The sequence below is a fragment of the Nelumbo nucifera genome, chromosome 1, assembly GCF_055504915.1.
Source record: "Nelumbo nucifera cultivar China Antique chromosome 1, China Antique-T2T, whole genome shotgun sequence".
Lineage (NCBI taxonomy): Eukaryota > Viridiplantae > Streptophyta > Magnoliopsida > Proteales > Nelumbonaceae > Nelumbo > Nelumbo nucifera.
In genome coordinates, this window is record NC_142649.1 from 151,539,885 (window position 1) to 151,560,655 (window position 20,771).

General features: G+C 36.7%; 1 protein-coding gene across 3 annotated transcripts; it reads left to right on the plus strand.

Moving 5' to 3' along the window:
• The first annotated feature begins 317 nt into the window (after positions 1-317).
• Positions 318-20,531, plus strand: WYR (inner centromere protein, ARK-binding region protein). 3 transcript variants are annotated; one of them, XM_019196072.2, is made up of 9 exons: positions 318-768; positions 1,946-4,629; positions 5,451-6,741; positions 9,482-9,813; positions 9,896-10,099; positions 13,468-13,625; positions 14,753-14,844; positions 14,927-15,060; positions 20,379-20,531. In XM_019196072.2, the coding sequence occupies exons 1-8, from the start codon at positions 582-584 to the stop codon at positions 14,956-14,958; spliced, it is 4,980 nt and encodes a 1,659-aa protein (XP_019051617.1). In that variant the 5' UTR covers positions 318-581; the 3' UTR covers positions 14,959-15,060; positions 20,379-20,531. The 3 variants fall into 3 exon arrangements, with proteins under 3 accessions (XP_019051617.1, XP_010243942.1, XP_010243943.1); XM_010245640.2 differs by lacking the exon at positions 20,379-20,531 and adding an exon at positions 19,593-20,105; XM_010245641.3 differs by lacking the exon at positions 20,379-20,531 and adding an exon at positions 18,704-19,586.
• Positions 20,532-20,771: the final 240 nt, after the last annotated feature.

The window sequence follows — 20,771 nt, forward strand, 5'->3', positions numbered from 1 at the left end:
AAATCTTGAAGAAATAAAATGCCATGTATTTTAAGGATAAAATATCTAGTCTCAAGGGCTTTCCTTCATATGTGTGTGTTATATAAGTATGTATTTGATTTGGACGGTAAAATAGTGTCCTTGGGCCAGGATTCAACTTATTTTTTTGGAAATCATTTTCAACCATAACCTCAACCCCCGAACTTCAACCCGACACAACCAACCCGACCTTTTGGGTTGGATTCGGACCAATCCAGCCCAAGTTGCAGCCCTACTCCGATTCCGGAAGCGACTCCAGATTCCAAATTTGAAATTTGGATCCGCGCCAATGACAATACTACCTCCACTGTCCTGTCGATCAACGTTAGAGCTCTCAGAGCTCATGATTCACCATTGGCCCATTGCCAATTCGCCGGCGACCAATCCTCTAATAAACGCCTCGGACAAATCGCGCTTCAGGTCTTCAGGGCCGTCACACATCTCTCTCTATCCGGTGTCTGCAATGGCCAGAGTCGAAAATGTTAATTTGACCGTGAAAGCTCGGCGTCTGATGTCTTTATAGGGTTCCACTTCTCAGCCATCTTCGTCGGTTTTGCCTGAGAATGTCGACCCTGGAGAAACTATTCATTCAAATCTTCGAAAGAAAGAACTGGATAATCGAGCAAGTTAAGCAGCAGAAAGAATTATACGAGCAGCACCTTGCTGCAAAACTTTTGATTAATGGAATCCGGCATCCTCCTTCGTGGTTCGAGGACGCTGGATTCGGAAATGGATGTGTAGATCTGGAAGGTATGATTCTTTTGATCTTCTTTGCTTTTTCTTCCATGCCCTCCCGGGTTTTCGCTTCAATCTTTGTTCGTATTAGGTTTTTGTTTCTCTGTCAGTTGCATTACGGTTATATGTTAAACTTAACTGGTTGCAATCCGGAGAGAATTCATGTGAATTTGGCATAGGATATAAAATTTTTTGAATTTTAACTGTACCCATTCGGAGACGGGTGTGACTGAGGTTAGCTTCTCCTTCTTCTTCTGACAGAATCTGGGATGCATCTTTGTATTATGTATAAGTAGCATCTCTCACTTCCATTCAAGTTTAGTTTCGCATCAGAGTTTATATGTCCTTGGATGTCAGAAACACTTCTTCTGCCTATGAGTTTTTCTTAAAGCCTGAAATTGGAATTGTTATTTCTATGCAAGCATTTCCTAACTCAACATCTTATTTAAAATCTTACTATTTCTAGTGAAGTTAACACTTAATCCTTATTGTGCAAGGAGAGAAATTTTACCTATGATCGATATTTGACCTTCGTTTTCTTCTGAAAAACACAACTTTTCTAGTTTAGATGCCACACAAGTTCCAAATGCTTGTTTGCTCTCGTTATTTTCGAGTAGCAAAATTGCAAGTTCGAGGAAGAATTCTTGTCTGGAATAAAAAGTGCGCAATCTGCCTAGATAGTCATTCCTGAAAATCACAACTGGAACCATAATTGGGCAGTGGCTCGTCTCATAGCAAACTGCACAAGTTTATGACTGAATGAAAAGAAAAAAAAAACTAAATTGTAATTTCTGCAGTGAAATGTTAATCTCTCAAGAAGTTAACTTTTTCCTAATCAAATACTATTCCTATATATTGTACATATTAATATGACGTTTTCTTTTTATAATTGGAAATAATTTCCTTGGAAAAGTCCAGAGGAAAATTAACGTCTATTATAATCTTAGACTATATTTTCCCTGCCAAAAGAGGCTTAAGAGTTATGATTATGCTGGAATCTTTTACTTATAATCTATTTTATATATTTATTTTTCCTGGAAATGGGATCTGTTTTTTTACTTGAAGATTGCTTGATGCCTGTTATATGGTTTAATCATGAGGCTATGGTGTCAGAAAGCAACAGCTATCATTATCAACTCCTCTGAGTGTCCAAAGTCGGGTTCTTGTTTAACAATTGTTAATCTCATTGCAGAGATGAAGAAAGAAGAATTAATCTCAGGTCTCCTACTCCGACCTCCACAATCCACAGTCTCTATTGCTAGTGGGCAGTGCATACTTTACAACAAACCTGTTGTTACAACAAATAATGAACAGTTTTGCAATGACTTCTTTACAGAAACTTGTGCTTCCAACAAGTATTTTGAGGTAGGGGATAGGCTAACAGTGGTGCCTAAGTGCCATCTCAATGAGAGTGATCTTGGACGGGAATGCACTTTGGACAGTGTTCCTGAGCTAAGCTTTATTGCTAGTTCTCCTCAAACTCAAACAGATGCTGTGGTCTCAAATACTTGCTTCGATCCGGGCCAATCACTGGCAAGGATTCAAAGGTCCAAGTCGAGGCAAAAGGCTCTAGAGCTTCGTAACAGTGCAAAAACAAAAACAGGAGGGCGTCCACGCAAGGAAGATGATACCAATGTTCATTCAGATTTGAGCAAAAGGTCTAGAAATACTTGCCAATGGCCTGATAGTGTCAAGGAGCCAGTGGAATTCTGTAAATTTTCTGATGTTGCTAAAGAAAGTGCTGGTAGTGTGGCAAAAGCAAAATCAAGGAAGCATGCAAGCCAAGAAAAGAATTCTTGTGCCTATATGCACTCCAGCAGAAGTGCAAAGTCTGAAACTTCTTGCAAACAGCCTAACAATGTCAAAGAGTTAGCAGAATTACATAATTCTTCTGAAAATGCTTATGATGGTAGTGGTAGAGTTGCAAGTTATAGATCTGCCTCTATGCATCTTAATTCTATTGGTGAACCATCTGGTTGGTCTAGGCAAGATGTTGAGTTGCAGAATGCATTAGGTACTCAAGCAAGCATCCACAAATCCAGGTCAAGAGAAAAGGATCTGGAATTTTCTAATTGCCTGAGAACAAATAAAGAAAGGTGTCCAAGCAATGGAGGCTTTATTAGTGAGGATATCCCAATAACTGATACACATACATGGTCTAGATCTGTTCCTGATGATAAATCTTCTGAAATTGCAAAAGCATTGAATTGCGCTGAAGGACATGATCCCCGGGAAGTGTCAGATCATCAAGTAAATATTCTGCAATGTGATATTGTTGACAAGGAAAGATGTGATGGTGTTGCTGCAGAAACTGAGTGTATTTCTGATGTGCAACACAAAATGAATAGGACTAACTGTAGAGGTGCTTTGGAATTTCTTGTTTCGAGACCACCCTCTGAGGATAGTACATTCGTGGAGCCAAAGCAGCTTGTCTTTGATGATGTGGAAGGGTGCAGCTTGAATGAGAATTTTGATCCATCTTTGGTTAAGGATATACAATTAGTCTCATCAGAAGAAGGACCTGTTACTTCAAAAACACCTGACGAATCATTAAAGAAAATAACTATATCAAGTGATAAAAAATGTGATTTATATGTGGACAAGGAGCTTTTGGATAAGGAGCAGGTGAAGGAGGTTTTGAATAGGAAAAAACAGGTCAGTGGATCTCCTTCTGAAGCTGAAGTAGTGGAAAGATTCAAACTTGTTGAGTTTGAGAAACCCCAAGAGAACTCTACATCTGTTATAAAATCCTCAAAATCTACCTTGCCATCAGGAAAAGCAGCATATGAGATTTGTGAAGGTGCACTTACTGATACATCTCTAGAAAGTAACATACTGTCAAATCAGATACAGTCAACAGATTCTTTACTTACCTTGCAAGCTGGTAGGAAAAGTTCAGTTGGGAGTAAGGAAGCAGTGTCTCCTGATTTGAATGTGGACCAACAGAGGGATGATTTTGTTCAGACATGTAATCAGGATCTTCTTCTTGGACCCATGAAGATATTTCTGGAAGATCACAATCCTGAACCATCTAAATGTAATCACCTAAAAGGCTTTGTGGACCCTGATAGCCATGCCATTTCTGGATTTAACCCGTATATGAACTGTACCATGCTTTTGGGAGCCCATGAAACTAAGGCCTCTTGTGTCATTGCTGCAGATGCAATGAAGGAAAGCATCATTGAGAAAACAACTGCAGAAGAGACCGAGGAAAATCACCATGCAAAGCAAGATTCACCCTTCCATGTAAGGAGCCTTACTAGTCATCATCAGAATGACAGTTGTTCTAAATCAGAAGGATCTCGCTTTAGAACAGATTCAATTAAGAGAAGTATCAACAGGAAGACCGCATCATTAGAACAAGATCATAATGCTGATGAAGTTGCACTAAACTATGTAAGGAGCTCAATCGACAATGGTCAGAATGGTAATTGTTCTAAATCACATGTATCTTTTGTTGCAACAAGTGCTTCTGATAGAAGTATTCTCAGGAAAGCAGCATCACTCAACATTGACCAAAACCACAATTCAGAGCGAGGTGCACACTATTTCCTAAGGAGTTCTACCAGCAATTGTCAAAACGACAATGTAGAGCAAGGTCCACGCTATTTCCTAAGGAGTTCTGCCAGCATTTGTCAAAATGCTGGTTGTTCTAAATCAGATGGATCTCGTATTGCGAAGAAGTCCTTACAATTAACAAAAGCAGCTAATGCTGCTGGGGGTTCCTGGCCTCAATATAAAAGGAGAAAGATTGATAGTCAATCAAGTAATGTCTCCACTGCTTCCCCAAAAGTTTTAACTTGGGTTAAGCCACCTCAGAAGATGGAGAATGATAATGCACTTAGATGCATGGAAAGTGCGTGGCATGTCAGTGAGGTAATTCTATTTATTTGTGCTATCTTCTTTTATGATCTCTAATAGGTTTTTCCATGGAAAAATATTTGACTGTTTGCATTAGTGGTACTTGTGAAGGTTGGCCAGGTGCCCAATGAAGTTTTACTGGGTAAGGATGTCTGATCTCTCTAGACAATGTGCTTCAACTAGGCACTGGATAATTGATGTTCTTATCTAGGAAACTGCTGGGTTTAGATTGGCCTTATTGCAATATTTAAGTTGCATATTAAAGAACACATTTGTTACTTTGTTGTCTTTCTTGCTCCCAGTCACATTTTCTTCCTGCAGAGTATGGTTATACCTCATTTGTTGTTCCTAGAATGGGAATCACCTATACTACAATATCTTCTCTTAACCTTTGGAGGAGTTTCAAAAAATCAGTGGATTCTAGATTGAATGATTAGGATGACTTGATGAAGTTGACCTTTGTTTTGGGATATCTCTTATATCTCTTACATTGATTTATTATATGGTGGGTTCACACCTGGTCTATGGCACTAGTGGGGTGAGATGAAGGTTGGGCATACATGTTCTGCCCCTATAATTGCCCATGATCAGACAAGTGTGTTCCATTGAACTCCCATGATCAAATAAAGAAATCAGTATTGTGTAATGTTATTTGATATGAATCTACATTTACATAGACATGAATATCCGAGATTATTGATGCATACAAATCATCTACTTTTTTATGTCCATGCTTATACATTTTAGACAGATTCCACTAATTCAAATAAATATGCCCTCTAGTTTTATCAAAGAGATTCTGATGGAAAGCTTATGGCTGTAACTGTGCTTGCCAGGGTAAACTTGAATTGGAAGTGAAAGATCAAGGTGCAAATAATAACCCCTTGACTGTTAATCACCAACAATCAGAGTATTCTTTTGATTCTAGTTCAGAGAAAGAGGTGATTGTTAAGTCCCGAGGTTGCTTGAAGGATGAAGTTGGTATCCTAGATCCAACAAGCACTGTCCTTGATGAAATTGGTTTGCCACCCTATGAAAGGATACTGAATGTGGTAAATATGGAAAATTTGGGTTGTTCTGAAGGAACCATGCAGGGAAGTCATCTAGGAGAGGATATGTTGTTTTCATATTGCTCAGTCAGCTCCCAATCTGCCCAGGATCTTGACTTGGTTGGTGCTGATCAAGCCATGCCTGAGTTTGAGGGCTTCAATGTTGGTGTGCTTTCAGAGAATACTGTTCCCTGCCTTGGTGGAGAAGGGGTTAACCTTGACAAGTTGGGTCTTCCATGCACTACCATAGAACGGGATAGTATTCTGGAGCAGTTTTACAGATCTGGTAGTATGCTTACTCCACTGCCCCCTGTTTCAATGAAGTATAAATTGCACATGACACCAGATGTTTACCAGTCTTTTCCTAAGTGCAGTTACAGTGGCATGAGTGAGAAAGCTGGTCACACTTTTCTGGGAAGTTCATTCTCTAGCTGCATGCCATCTTCTAGTGTTCTTTTTGGTCGGGATAGTAGAAAACCAACATACACCCCTCCAGTTTCAAAGCTCTCTCAGAGAATTACTTCAAAATCCAATAGTGGCAGTTCAAACCCTGAGCTTACTTGCTTTCGGATTGAGGAAGATCCAATTATCTGTGAAGAAACCAGGAAAACAGTCGATGTAGTTGATCCATTCCAAGAAGGAACCCATGCAAGAGAAAGTAATAGTTCCATTAAGACAGGGCCCCTTGTTGATTTCACTACAGATCCTCCTGCATCCATTTCTGCAGCCATGCCTCTTAAAGAATGTAGTGTAGATTGTCAAAATGCAGAATCTGGTTTCACTGGGACTCGAATGGATGTAAAACAGAAGGATGGCAATGGCTGTGGCAGTAATAGAAGATATAGAAGCAAAAAAGGCAAAGAGAATCAAAGTTCTTTAGTAGGTATGAACTGTGCATTGAAGGCCAGTGGATCTCTTCAAAGCAGATTTGGTAGGCCAAAATTATCAGGCAAAGAAAGTGAAGGAAAAGGATGCCAGAGTATATCAGAAAAGGGATCTAAGCGTAATAATATTGTATCTAATATCTCATCTTTTATTCCACTTGTTCAACAAAAGCAAGTACCTGCAGTTCTTATGGGTAAGATTATGTTCTTCATTTTGACAATGTACCATTCCTTTTCATGCAAATGCAGTGCTTAGATTGAGATCCATTTTGAGATTTTTCATTCAACTTCTGGATATGGGATTAAAGACAAAATCCAATTGTTTCATCTCAATTACAACCCTTTAACTTCTTGATTCCAGAGAATGCTGGATTTATTATTGACAGATGATTATTGGTTCCCCATGCTTATAAATTTAACTGGTGCATAGAATCCTTTAATTAAATATACTATTGCATTTCAGTTCTTATAACTTGCAAGCATGAGTTGACCCAGGCTGTAGTAACACTTTTTCCTATTGTCTTTTCTCTCTTTTCTTCCTGATCCCCTTAACAAATTTTTCCTTTTTTTTTTATTTTTCAATAGATAAAAGTATGAAATATCTCCTCTGTCGCCTCTAATGAGCCAATAGTCTACAACCTGTTGCTCCCATGTCCAACTGACCCACAGCCAATTTGATTACCTTTTTCTCTTCTAAAAGGGAAACTGAATCATCACAATATGGCCTATATAGAAGTAAGATACAACTGGAGCCATGCTACTTACCGACCTCTCTCATCTACATCTGTCTCTACTTCCTAATTTTTTTTGATAGATACTACTTACTAAAATCTTTTGCTCAATATCCTCTTTCTTATCAACCACCTTTCTCCATCTCTCCCAATGTTCCCACCTCAATTTTTTTTTTATCGTCCTCATAAAATTCCCACTCGATACTAACTATTCTTCTAATACACTATGTTAATCCAGTTTCCTCAAAAAGGAATCCGGGCAATCTTCCTCTAATACACTATCAACTCAGTTTCCTCAATAAGTGAAACTGAATACTTACCTTCCCTAAACTTCTCCCAAAACCCTTTATTTCAACTCATATAGTACCCCCTCTATTGTACTGCTGGTTCTTTAATTTGCCTACATTTTTTTTTTCACATGAAAAACATCTGATTATATTGATTTTTTTACAATTTACAAAATGGTATTGATTTCATATTTTCTAGAATATTTGCTTTAAATGTGTTGTTTTATCCACCACTGTTCATGCAATTGATTTGTTACAAGTTGGAGGGGCTAGAAGAGCTAGGGGCAGAGGCAGACCAAGTAGGTAGGGCATGGGTTGAAATTGTGAGAAATGATTTGGAGGCTCATAATTTAACAATGAATATGGCACTGAACAAAATGGAATGATGGAACAGGATTCATGTAGCCAACCCCATATGCTTGGGACAAGGATTAGATGATGATGATGAAGTGACTACACTATTTACCCCTGTCTGGGTCTTTATAGAGTGGGGCATCTTTCATATATAGTCTTTAGTTGCATAGTAGCTCCTTGCACCCATGTTTTTTTCTCTTTTAGTTTTAATTATTATTATTATTATTATTATTATTATTTGATAGTAAAACAAAAATATCATTCAAAGAGAAACAGAAAGAAAGATATAATCCCAGATGATAAGATATCACCACGACAAGTATAAGTAAAAGAAGCCACAGGGACACATCCATACCAGTAAAACATCTCCACATACCAAGACAACAATTTTGTCTGCCATTTAGCAAATAATCAAGCTGCCCCTCACTCTTCCATCAGAAAATAAAACAAGTGTTACCTCATAGAGCCAAAATAAATTTACCCTTTCCACTAAACTTACCTGCTACCCTTCGCTCCATTCCAACCCTCCAAAGCCACCTCAGTGCTCTTAAAAGATCCCTGTAACACTTCTTTAAACTCCGCTCTGTCCTCCCCAGTTTCTTTTGAAGACTCTTTCCAGGTTACTTGTTAGACTCTGCATTAGAGTTAATTAAAAATTTTCATTCTCCTTTTCTTCTAGCTTCAGGAGCACTTTTCTGGTCATCTCTTAACCTTCTAAAAGGAGTTCCCCCAGTTTGTTGCCCACCTCTATGTCTTTTCAATTACTCCTGTAAGATCTATTTTCTTATCATTTATTATTATTTCTAATATAATAGGTCTTGGTTAACATATATTCCCATCATAATACCAGCCCTTGCATTGCATGGGTCATTACTAGTATGAATAGACAGATAGAGGGGGACGGTGTAGTGGGAGAATGTGCAGGAGTCCTGTGTCTGATCTAAGCTGTCCATTTACTGGGGGGGGGACCCTATGCATATTATACAAGTTCATCATTCACTCCATGCCAGCCATATAAAACATCTTGTAATTACAGTGTTATCCAGGTGTTATGAGCCACCCTATGTTTCAAAATTTTTAATTTAAAAATGGTCCCTAGGAAGGGATTATTTTGGTATGTGATAAAGGGGTTTAAGATGGAATTTTCCACAAGTGGCGAGTGCTTGGAACATTCCTCAGTAATTCAGACTCCTTTACTAAATGACCTGACTAGCAGAATCATCCCATTGTAGTTTTTTATATATCTGCAAGTATTCCCATCTTGAAATAGTTAACACACAAAAACAGATAAACAAACTTTTTTTGGGGTGCAGTTTATTGCTATGATAACCATAGGCATGCATATTAATGATTGTCCTATAAATATGGACACATTGAATTGAAGCATAAAGTTTGAAACAGTGATAAACTAATGACAGATTGTGATGAGCTCATTATTTATTATTAAGAATTATTAGGTTGTATTGGAATCATGTGGTGCTGCCTATTTCTGAGACTCAAGAATGCAGGAAACTTAATTCTTTAATCTTAATTTGATATTTTCTTTGACTTTTGTTCTGCAGGGAAAAGGGACATTAAAGTGAAAGCCTTGGAGGCGGCTGAAACTGCAAAACGTCTTGAAGAAAAGAGAGAAAAGGAACGCAAAATGAGAAAAGAAGCAGTTAAGCTTGAGAGGGCCAGATTAGAGCAAGAAAACATACAGAAAAAGAAGGAAGAAGACCGGAAGAAAAAGGAAGCTGAAATTGCAGCAAGGAAAAGGCTAAGAGAAGAAGAAGAAAGGAAGGAGAGGGAAAAGAAACGTAAATGCAATGTAGAAGCACAAAGACAACAGAGAGAACATGAGAATAAATTACGTGTTGAGAAAGAGGAGAAAGAGCCAAGGCACCAGCTGGCAGTAAGATCTCATTTGAGAATAAAATTACAGCGTTCTGTTTCTTTGATTTTGATCAAATTAATTGTGGTCCTTTCTTCTGTAGGATGAGAGACAGCACAAGGGAAAGGAGTTGACTGAAGGACCAGCAAAGCAGCAGAAAATAGAAACAGGAAAGGAAGGACCTAAGTGTAGGAAGGAAACTGAAACTGATCCCAGGACTGCAATAGTTTCTGCGGCAAATGCTCTGAAAGTAAGCATTGTACCTGAACATAGTGGTGCTTTTAAGGAGCTTGATGATGTTAGACAGGTAAGAGTTAATCCTGACTTCAACCTGTCCAATGCCTACCATTACAAATTGCTACTAATAGGAATTATTACTGCATGTTTAGAGAAGTCTTTAAGCAATTTTATTTTTCATTTTGTATGATGGTAGATCTTATAGGTAAAATTGTTGCTTAGTCTCCTAATTTCTTAAATTCTCATGTTGTGATCCATGAAGCTAGTGAAGATGACAATTTTGAATCATAGTGTTTCCAAGTACAGAAAACTTTACCAACTTCAAAGTGCAAACTTGAAAGTATATCTTGTTCCTTCACTCTCTTTTTTGTCCAAGAGAACATTTTTGGTCAATCTTTCATGGATATGGTCAGAATCCAACATGCATTGTATGGGATGGAGTTTTAGACCATTTTGAGAATGATGAATTCAAGGATTCATGAGAAAGGAAATCAGCTTTTAAATAACCAATGGGATATCTTGGGAATAGTGATAGAGACAGTGATCACCATTTGAAAGGGTATTATTAGGGTGGGGGCAATGCCCTACATTATATTTTTATACTTTGTTTAAGGAATTTTCTGTTAAAACATAAAAGAACCAATGACTTTAAGAAGAGAAAGAGGAGAAGGACAAAGATTTTTCTTCTTCTTTTTTTTTTTTTTTTACAGTCTCTCTCTCATAATAAAAAGAAAAAAAGGGTTCTATCCTTTGTTCCTTTTCCCATTGCATCACTTTCTCTTGAAACATCAAATTTAATTTATTTAAAGTACTACAGTCTCTTAGATACGATGATTTCCAACTTATGGCATGCTGATTGGTATGCAAAATTAGGGGATGAACCAATAATTTGTCTTTTTTCCCTATGTAGAACTCTTTCTCCTAGATGCTCGTCTAGGTAACTTGGCATTCCATTGTACCTAGAATTGAATTGACAGTTATGCATAGCATCCCTTTCCTGATAGAGTTAGGGGTGTGTAGAGAAGATGGGCCGAATGGCCCATAGGCTGTTATTCTATGTTATATTTATGTTCTTTTCTGTAATGGGCCTTATTCTGGGCCCCTCCTCTTCTATGCTATGTTTTTGGTAATTTCTTGCCCAACCAAGGGCCTCCCTTGTAATTATTCAAAAATTAACTTAATGAAATAGTGTTAGAGTGTTAGAGGGAGAGATTAGTTCGAACTTCTCATTCTCTAACCTTCTTTGCCGCCAGCTCTCTCTTCATCTTCTACCAATCTTTTCAGCTGTTTTACTCCTTTTGATTCTTCCATCTAATCCTATACAGTCCCATACTTCGAAGGGTTGTTTTTCAACTGGGTGCAAATTGGGCAGCCTGGGCCATGTTTTAGCTGAACTGAAGCCTAACCTTAAGAATTGGGTCTGAAGCTGGAGACTAGCCCAAGCTTGAGGTCAAGCCCAAACAATCCAACCCTAGCCCAGCCCCAACCAAAATTTGATGCACTAAGGTTGGGCCCCAGCCCCAACCATAATTTGATGCACTTCGGTTGGGTTAGGGCCCAGGCCAGTCTTGGGTTGGTCAATCAACACACTAAAAATTGATATACATGTATGTGTATATGAATCCATGTATGCATATATGCATGTTTGCATGCAAATATGTGTCTATATATGCATGCATACATGCATGTTATCGGGTTGGGCCGGGCTTGAGCTGGGTTTGGGTTACCTAATGGCTAGGCTTGAGACCAGCCCTAAACTTAAAAAGCTTGAACTTTTGGGCCCAAGCCCAGCCCAAGGGCTGAAAAACCAAGCCTAACTCGTGTAAAATTGTGGGTTGGGTTGGTTTGGGCTCCAATTAGGCCTGCCCAAGTTGCAACACTAAATAGAGTACCCATCCTTGCTGATGAGTCTTGGCACCACCTCTAAATGAAAAACAAAACAAAACTGGGAAGGGTTTCACAAGAAACCTTGGATTTTCAAAAATTAATGCTTGACCAAGAAAGACACTTTATCCACTTGGAGAAGCCCATGGAAGTGCCTTTGGTTGGATGGAGAGCAGGTAAGATCTTTCCGTCCTACATGAGGGGTGTGTGTGGGCGTGGGGGGATGTAATAATATTTCACCTATGGCAGTGATTTAAAAGGCGCGCCTAGGCGCACAAGTAAGGTGCATTTTAGGGTATGCCCCTTGCCTAGGACCTAGGCACAACCCTTTCAAAAGGCAAACACTTGGTGCACCTAGGCATGTGCCTTGCGCCACACCCTAAACATGTGCTTTTTGAAAATTTGATGCTTTTTTGCTTTTTTTGAACCTAGCGGTTGGGCCGAGGGACCCACTATTTGCTAATGTTATTCATTCATTCATCCTAATAAAATAAATTCTTAAAAAGTACTTAAAATTATAAAATCATCATTTTTTATATGAGAATTAAGAATTTAAGACCCTAACACGGACTTGTTTGGGCTTGCCTCGAGGGGTGTGGCACAAAGGCAGCTCGTAGAATCAGGAATGTAATATATTTTACATCAAGTTAGCTACTTGAAGTAATGCAATTGAGGAAAAAAGAGATTGTGGGTTTTACATGCGTGAAAATGTTTTATATGTTTGATTTTATTTTTAAATTCTCATTTGAATATGCTTTACATGTTATGTTTATGTATTTTTATTTAGATAATAGGTTTTTTAAAACATTTATTTTAAAATTTAAGTCTATTTTTTTATTAATATAATGATTAATATTTTTTTTAATTTTTTGGCATTTATTTGAATTTTCTGATTTTTTTTTTTATTTTTTAGCCTTTTTTGTATTTTTTGCGCCTCGTCTTATCCCTTGGGCCTCAGGTGCAAATAGGCCCCTGCACCTTTATTGTGCCTTGCGCTTTTAGAACACTGACCTATGGTCAAATCAGATTTATCAAGGAGATTCAGATCCCACCAAAAAGTTATAATAAGAATAAAGTAATCCTCAAATGGGTCATTTCTAACAGTTGAGGTTTTATGGTTAGTTGCCATTACTGCTTCCGAATTCTGATTGTTAAAATAGTGGAATAGAATGGAAGGTTAGAACCAGCAAATTGGAATAACATTAGTCAAGGAGTCCTTCTACGTGGACCTGTTGAAGAATGGGTTCACTCTCCTTGTAAACTTGCCATTTCATCCTCCATCTTGGTGCTAGTGTTCTTTGTTTCCTAGAGAAAGTAGTGGCTGACTTAAGCCATTACTTTCTAGGGTTATGTAATTCCTTAGTAGCCATCTATTTTGCTGGAGCCTTGTATAGAGCTTTCCTCCATCTTGGTGCTAGTGTTATTTGTTTCCTAGAGAAAGTAGTGGCTGATTTAAGTCATTACTTTCTAGGGTTATGTAATTTCTTAGTAGCCATCTATTTTTCAGGAGCCTTGTATAGAACTTTCTGATTAAATAACTCTTCATACTTGCAGGTACCTTCCAATTTAGCAAATGAAGATTGCACCTCTGCAACAGACATATGTTTAGAGCAGTCATATGACATTTCTCCATACCAAGGCTCAGATGATGAAGAGGAAGAGGAAGAAGAAGATGACATACCAAATAAGAAACTTATTCCTTCATGGGCCAGGTTAAAACTTATATCTTACCCATGGGTTGCAATATCAATGATATTTGGCAGAATATCCCCTATATATCCCATTTTTCTGAGTGTCGATACAAAAATTTCTGGGAATTTTTTCCCATATATCCCTAATGTTTTGCCAATATGTTGGCAATATTTCAGATTTCATTGATAGACTATATAATTATGGTTTAAAATTTTAGAATATTATTAAAAACTTTTCAATATTACGTTAAGATCATCATAATCTTTAAAAATATTTTCCTAAAAGAACAGTTGGAGAATTGGTGATTGGATAATTGGCATACTATTTTCATACGGTTTACTTACCAAGTCATTATAGTTCAAAAGAAGAAGAGAAATGCATATAACTACAAATAACCGAAGCACCAAAGCATATAGTAACAAAAAGGATAAAATTTAAAATGGCAAGTAATTGATATATTTAATGAAGAGAAGATGGCTGGAAGCTAAAAAAGAGATAGAGAAAGATGCCTTTTTTCTGGTATAAAGAAAGATACCTATTGAAGTCTCTTAGTTTTCTCCTGTTGATTTTTATGATTCTTTGCTATGGTTTTTTGAGCCTTAAATGTGCAACTATGTTTCTTCTAATCATCTAATGTTTCCTTAAAGGTTTATTAACTAATTCCATTTTTCTAGAAAACTTTCTAATCTTTCTATCTTCTACATATGCCAAAAGAGGTTTATCAGTATAAATTCTAAGGTCAAAAAGTCACATTTCTACCTGCACTAAGCTACTAGTAAACATGCTAGGGATGGGACCACTGTTTGATGTGTTCTCTCTTAATGTCTTGCGCTAAAAAAGTGAATTAGTATCTAATTATCAAGTCAACAAAGATTTTCTCTGAAAGGAATCCAACACATTATTATTTTGTATTTGTTTATTTGGTCAATTGGGACTTACATTGGGTAATGGCCTTTTTTATTTGGCCAGTTTCCGACCCTTGGAGTTGCCATATAGGAGACATCAAATGGTGGGTTTGGGGATCCTTCCGCATAAGGCTCTATTATATGGAATAGATTCCCTCTTGGGCTGGGGTTCATATATGAAATGACTGGATATCTTCGTTCAAGACTTTGAGTATTTAATTACTTGCTTTTGTTCACTGCAGTGAAAGTTGTCTGGCCCAAACTTTACCATCATTGCAAAAATTGGATCCAAAGAGAATTTTCCCCATTGAAAGCTTTTGCAGTATAGCTGAAGGTAATGCTCAGAACCTCTGTTTTTTAGCAACTTTTAATTAATTATTTGGACTAAAGTTCAACTCAACTACCTACCTTTGTAGTTCTTTTATCTCGAAAGCAGCAGCTGAAATAGGTGGCACTATGGATGGGGATGACAGACTTTTTTCTTGTGTTATGTGGATGGAAGAACTTTATAGATGCATTTGGTTATTCACGTGTTGTACAGAAAAAGAAGGTATTTTCTTCCTCATTTCTCATTTTCAGCATCTCAGGGTTATTAAATCTGCATTAGGGGTCATTGCTTTGGCCATTGGGCAATAGTAAAATCTCATGTTGATAAGTGTGAAAACAAGGGTTTGAGTCTGTGAGTGGCCACATTATGCAAGAAAATGCTCAGGGTTAGGTCTGTAATCTGTATTCATTCCGGATACCAGGGATGGAAATTGGGTTATTCTGCTTTTCTCTTTACATGTTGCAATGGATTCATGGGTGTCCTAGGTAGACAAATACCTAGCCGTTCCTCACTTAGAGCTTAGTTTCCTTGTTGCTTTGTGATATTATCTCCCTTGATGACCATAGAGCCCATGTGCTGCTTCATTGAGGGGAAAACGATTCTATTTGCTAGTGAAAAGTTAAGAACCTTCTTATATCTCCCCTGGGATCAAGTGCAAGGTTTAAAATGTCGATGTCGATGGAAATGATGCTTACCAAAATAAAGGACATATGTCGGAAATGTTGAGGGGAAATATTGTAACAATTAGAGACATTGTGGAAATATTATGAAATATGTGGAAATATGCAAAGATATTTTGTAAAATGATAAAAGAAGCATTAATACATATTTCTAGATTATTATCTTATTCCCAAGCATTATATAAAGCTAAGAAACTAAGATCAATAACAAATTAGTAAATGACGATTTACTGATTTATTATGCATTTTGATGTTTTTACAAGGTTATCTGATATTTTCTTTTCTTATTTCTAATTCTGATTTATTATAAATTCTAATATATTTATTTCACACTAGTAAATAGAAATACATTTATTCTGATTTTTTTAAATATTAAAGTTATAATACATTATGTTTTATTATAAATTTAATAAACTGATTCTCCTTTTTGTAGTATTAAGATTATGATAAATTCTGATTTCTTATAAAACTTAATGAATTTATTATGATATTTAATACTAAATTTATAATAAGTTATGATTTAGTATAAAATTTATTCTGTTTTTTTATATTAAATGTAGAATATGGTTTATTATAAAATTTAATAAACTTTTTCTGATTTTAATAAATATTTTAAAAATACTAAATAGTTAATATTTTATTACTTGAAAAATATTTTATGTTTTATATTATAAAGTAATTAATTTATTCTTTTGTTTTTATATTTTGTTAATTCTTTTTATAAATATTTTATTTGAAATATTAAATAGAAATTATTAATGGAATAATCTATATTAATATACTGTATTATATTAATATAATATACTAATATATTATATTTTTAATGTACATTAGTCGACATAATAGGAAAAATTGTACTTTTTTTGGTTATTTGGACCGATTTGGTCGACATTTCCGAAATATAGGAAATGTCGACCGACATAATGTAATTTTTATATTACCATCCACTTTCGTGTCGGTGAGCCTCGACACCGACATATGTCGGGCGACATTAGCGACATTTGGCGACATTTGAAACCATGATCAAGTGACTAGTTAGCCACTTTGAATGTAAGATGTTATTGGCCTTTTGGCTTTGGAACAGGCTATTCAGATGTTACCCACATACATTCTCAATTAAGCATTCTTTCCATGGTGTTTAGCAATTAGGATGTAGAGTGATTATGATCTGTGACAGATTTTCTCAATACTCAGTATTCTTTTCTATGATTAAGCTGTTGGCATAAAATTGAATGTGATTTTTTTAGCATTTATCCATTGTATTATACATGGGTTTGTGATCTTGGTTTGTATATTTTGAACATTACTATTAATTCCTTGTGCATAACTTAATACACTCACATTACAATGCCCTCAGACAAGAGGTTTCTTCTTTAGACACACAGCTAGGCCTCCTCTCAGAGAAAAAAGGATAAATAAGTTTTTTTTTTATAAGTAAAAGTTCATTAAAATTTCATTGATATCAAAAAGGATAAGCAACTGTTACAAGCATCCCAAAGGGAGGTGCAAGGTGCAGCCTCAGTGTCTCACTCTTAAAGAAACAACAGCATGAAATTTACAATGTGCCCAAAACAACTGATCCCTCATTACCCCTTGCTTAGCTAAAGAATCAACCAAGAAATCTACAAGAGATAAATAAACCTTAATGCAAAATAAAAGAACTTGTAGAGTGATTTCGTTTCCACTATATAGGGGTGGAAGAAATGCTTGGCGATATTGACATTCCATTAGAGAAGCAAGAACTGAGAAATATGGCAGAAATGATGGATGCGATATTTACTTGCATGCAAATATGAGTATAAGTGTTGCTGATGCTTTGGCTAGACAAGGTATTCAAAGAAACCAATTGTATTGGGGAAATATGTGCCCATATATCTGGTTTAAGTAATAGGTTTAAGTGGTAGACGTGAGCATAGGAATTGCCAAGGATGCATGGCATACTCCCTACACTACATCTTTGTGCACAATGTTTTTAGAAAGGCTATGTTTGGTCTGAAGGAAAAGGTAGGGAAACCTTTACAAACCTTATATTAGGTTTCCCTGTCTTTCCCTTCCTTTCCCTACCTTTTCCTTCAAACCAAACATAGCCAAAAGATAAAGTATATTGTATTAATCATCCAAAAACCCGACACCCATGAAGACTGTACATTGGGGAATATACAAAACTCATTAAATAATTACATCTTAATTACAAAATAGAAAAACTTTATTGGAAGGCTAAAAATATGACATTCCTCTAAATAAGGAATCAGAAGCCAACCAAGATCAAACATTACCTCAACTTTTCCAGCCACCACTGATTCTTCAGTTGCTTTATTTTCAAAAACTTTACTGTTCCTCACCCCTGATTGCCCAACAAACAGCTGCTGGGCACACCTCCCACAATGCTCTCGTAGCACTGCTCAAACCATTCAGCTGCCATGATTGCAAAAACTGCCTCAGAGATTCAGGAAAGCAAATTTGAACCCCAAATGTATCAAGAACTCTTACAAAATGGTGAAATAGATCGAGCAAAACTGTATTGAAGAAATAGATTATTGCCATATATCTCTTGAATTTATAAAAGTTTCTAAGGAGGATGACTCTAGTGTCTGACCACCACTAACATCATTAGCAATCATGGAAGAGCAAGATCCCCCAGTGAAAATTGGGTCCAATCCCAAGAGAAACTAGATCATAGTCCTTCCTCTTCCCGCTCAGAAGCAACCACAACCCCATGTATTCTGAAGAGAGAATGATAAGGGGTTCATTTATCTCTTGCATCATGAATGGCAATCTCATTTCCCTTTTCTATATGACACTTTCTTTCCCATAATTGTGAGGTTTGGTGGACAAAATAAACGAACCATTTATGTAGACGTTAACTAAATTGGGTAATTAATGTTCTTGCTAGATCAAGTGTAAAATGTTGACAGGCCGGCTTCTTATTTGTTGGGCTTTTGTTGTATCTTAATGTTTAATGCAAAATAAAAGAACTCTTTTATTGTTTTTTATTACTGCTGCCCTACTAAGGTACGCTTACATTGCTGCTGGCCACTCTTTAATGGTCTCTTGCTGCTGACCACTGTCTCTTCTATTTTTCTTTGATTAAATCCTATTTTCTGCTGCTGTAACCCGCCTACTTAAAATACAAAATGAATGTACCAAGGTAAGCTTACATTACAATAATGTTTTAAAATGTGGAGGTGTGATGCAAGGTGTTCCACTACCTAGAGGCGTGAGGTGTAAGCCTCCTCAAGAGGAAGAAGCAGAAGAGGAAGGAGGTGTTTTTGCTTTTCTTGTTTCTTTTTGATAAAAGATATCTTGTATAAAGAAGCATGAGGATGCACAATGCTAGCTGAAAGAGGGGGTCCCTTTTTCTTGTTTCCTTTCTTTTTTTTTTTTTTCCATTCTTTATGTATGAGGCATCATGCATGAAGCATAAGCCTCAGAGGCTTCAATGCCTCTAACATGTGCCTTGGGGCATCCTGAGGGGGCCCCTCACCAGGAGGCCTGCCTCCGGGCATCCACTTCTCAAGCTTTTTAAAAATTGCATTACATGACGTGTATATCATATGCATAACAGGTGTAGACAAGTGAATGTTGTATCTTAATATATGTACTGATAAATTTTGGTTGTGTTTATGTTGTTTGAGGGTAAGTCGGTACCTGAAAAGGTTGAATTTCTGTAGAGATTGACATTTTTATATGGGGAATATCTTGTCTGAACTCTTTCTGTCGATTAGATCTTCCCATGCAGTTGAAATTGGAACTCTGAGCTGTCACAGGTTTTTATAGATGCAATGGCATATACATGTAATGGAATACCTCAAAAAAGTTTGCAAATTGGATATCATTCTTCCCGAGTTGCAGGACATTCTTTGGCTTAAAAAGATCTGTCCGTGTTTGACCATGTTGCAATCCCATTCTAGAAAATCCTTCTGATCTACCTAAAGATCTTTATTACTTAAGCTTATATTGGAGTTTTAATTGTGATGGCAAACATTATATTGTCTACATTAGAATATTATTGTCAAATTGGTTTTATATGTGAAAGTGAAACTAATGGGTTTCTTTCATATCCTCTGTCGACAGACCTCTCAATGACAAACAGGGAGGAGGCCATGAGCATGGCTAAAACGTGTTGGCCTGTTCGATGATAATGATTTCATTTGGCACGCATTTTGTAGTTGATTACACTTTCCATTAAAATACATACATCTCTTTCAATTTTGCTTTCTCTCATTCTTACAGTCCAGTGTACTATTTACGAATTCAACATGGGCTTGATCAAGCTACAGTTACATAAAATCCTCAGTCTCACTTAAGGTGATCGGCTCTCGGCTGCAATGCTGTATCGTATCTAGAATTTCGTCTGCCGTTTTCATGACACGAGCTAGACTAGTTTCCCAAAATGGATCTGGATCTTGTTTTATCTCTGCTGTCTTCTGTAGCTCCTCGCCGTGAAGTTGCGTTTTATAAATTATTACAGCTGACATTCTCAGTTCTGATGCATGGAATATCTAATTTCTGCCCTCTGACTGATTATATGCATTTGGATGTTTCACTTGTTTTTTTTTATTATTCAGAATGTGGCCGAGTTTTTTCACTTGTTTTTTTTTTTATTGTTCTTTGTTACACTGCTTCAATACTAAAATTACATGTAGCAAAGCAAAATTAATTGTCAACTTCAAAATCAGCTAATATCTCTAGTCAGGGAAATCTATAATGCCGGAAGACATGGTACTAGAAATGGTACTAGAAATGTTTTAACCAGTCAAAACCCACATGTGAATTATGATAAATACCACCTGATTAACTACCACGTTTATGATGATTATTCACAAACTTTTTTTATACCATTTCTTTCTGGTGTCACAGGCGAATGCGTCTAGTTATCAAGGGTTGATCATTTCTGGCCTTGCCAGGTCCTCTCTGTAAATTTCCCGGTTGAGCCAGGGCCCAATATTTCGGGAGTATGACATGACCTGTTTTGTAGTATGTGTATAAAGAAATCTTGCTTTCATCTCTCTGTAAACTCTATCATTATGGGTTGGTATAAAAGGTCAAAGCTCCAATTTGAATAGTTGATTTCGAATGTGGATTGTTCACGTAATCACTTAAGCTGTGTTTGGTTTGAAGGAAAAAGTAGGGAAAGGTAAGAACCATTTTACTCTGGTGAATAATTGCTGAATTGGACTAAATTTTAATAAGATGAGATTTGGATGCAGGTATATCGGATCTGAATTGGACCCATTTACAGTTGCTTTCTTG

Excerpts from the sequence above, each read along its gene's own strand:
- WYR (XM_019196072.2), top strand. The coding sequence starts at position 582 with ATGTCGACCCTGGAGAAACTATTCATTCAAATCTTCGAAAGAAAGAAC. Across the intron at positions 9,814-9,895 it reads AGCCAAGGCACCAGCTGGCA|GATGAGAGACAGCACAAGGG; the intron begins GTAAGATCTCAT and ends TTTCTTCTGTAG. Across the intron at positions 10,100-13,467 it reads AGCTTGATGATGTTAGACAG|GTACCTTCCAATTTAGCAAA; the intron begins GTAAGAGTTAAT and ends TCATACTTGCAG.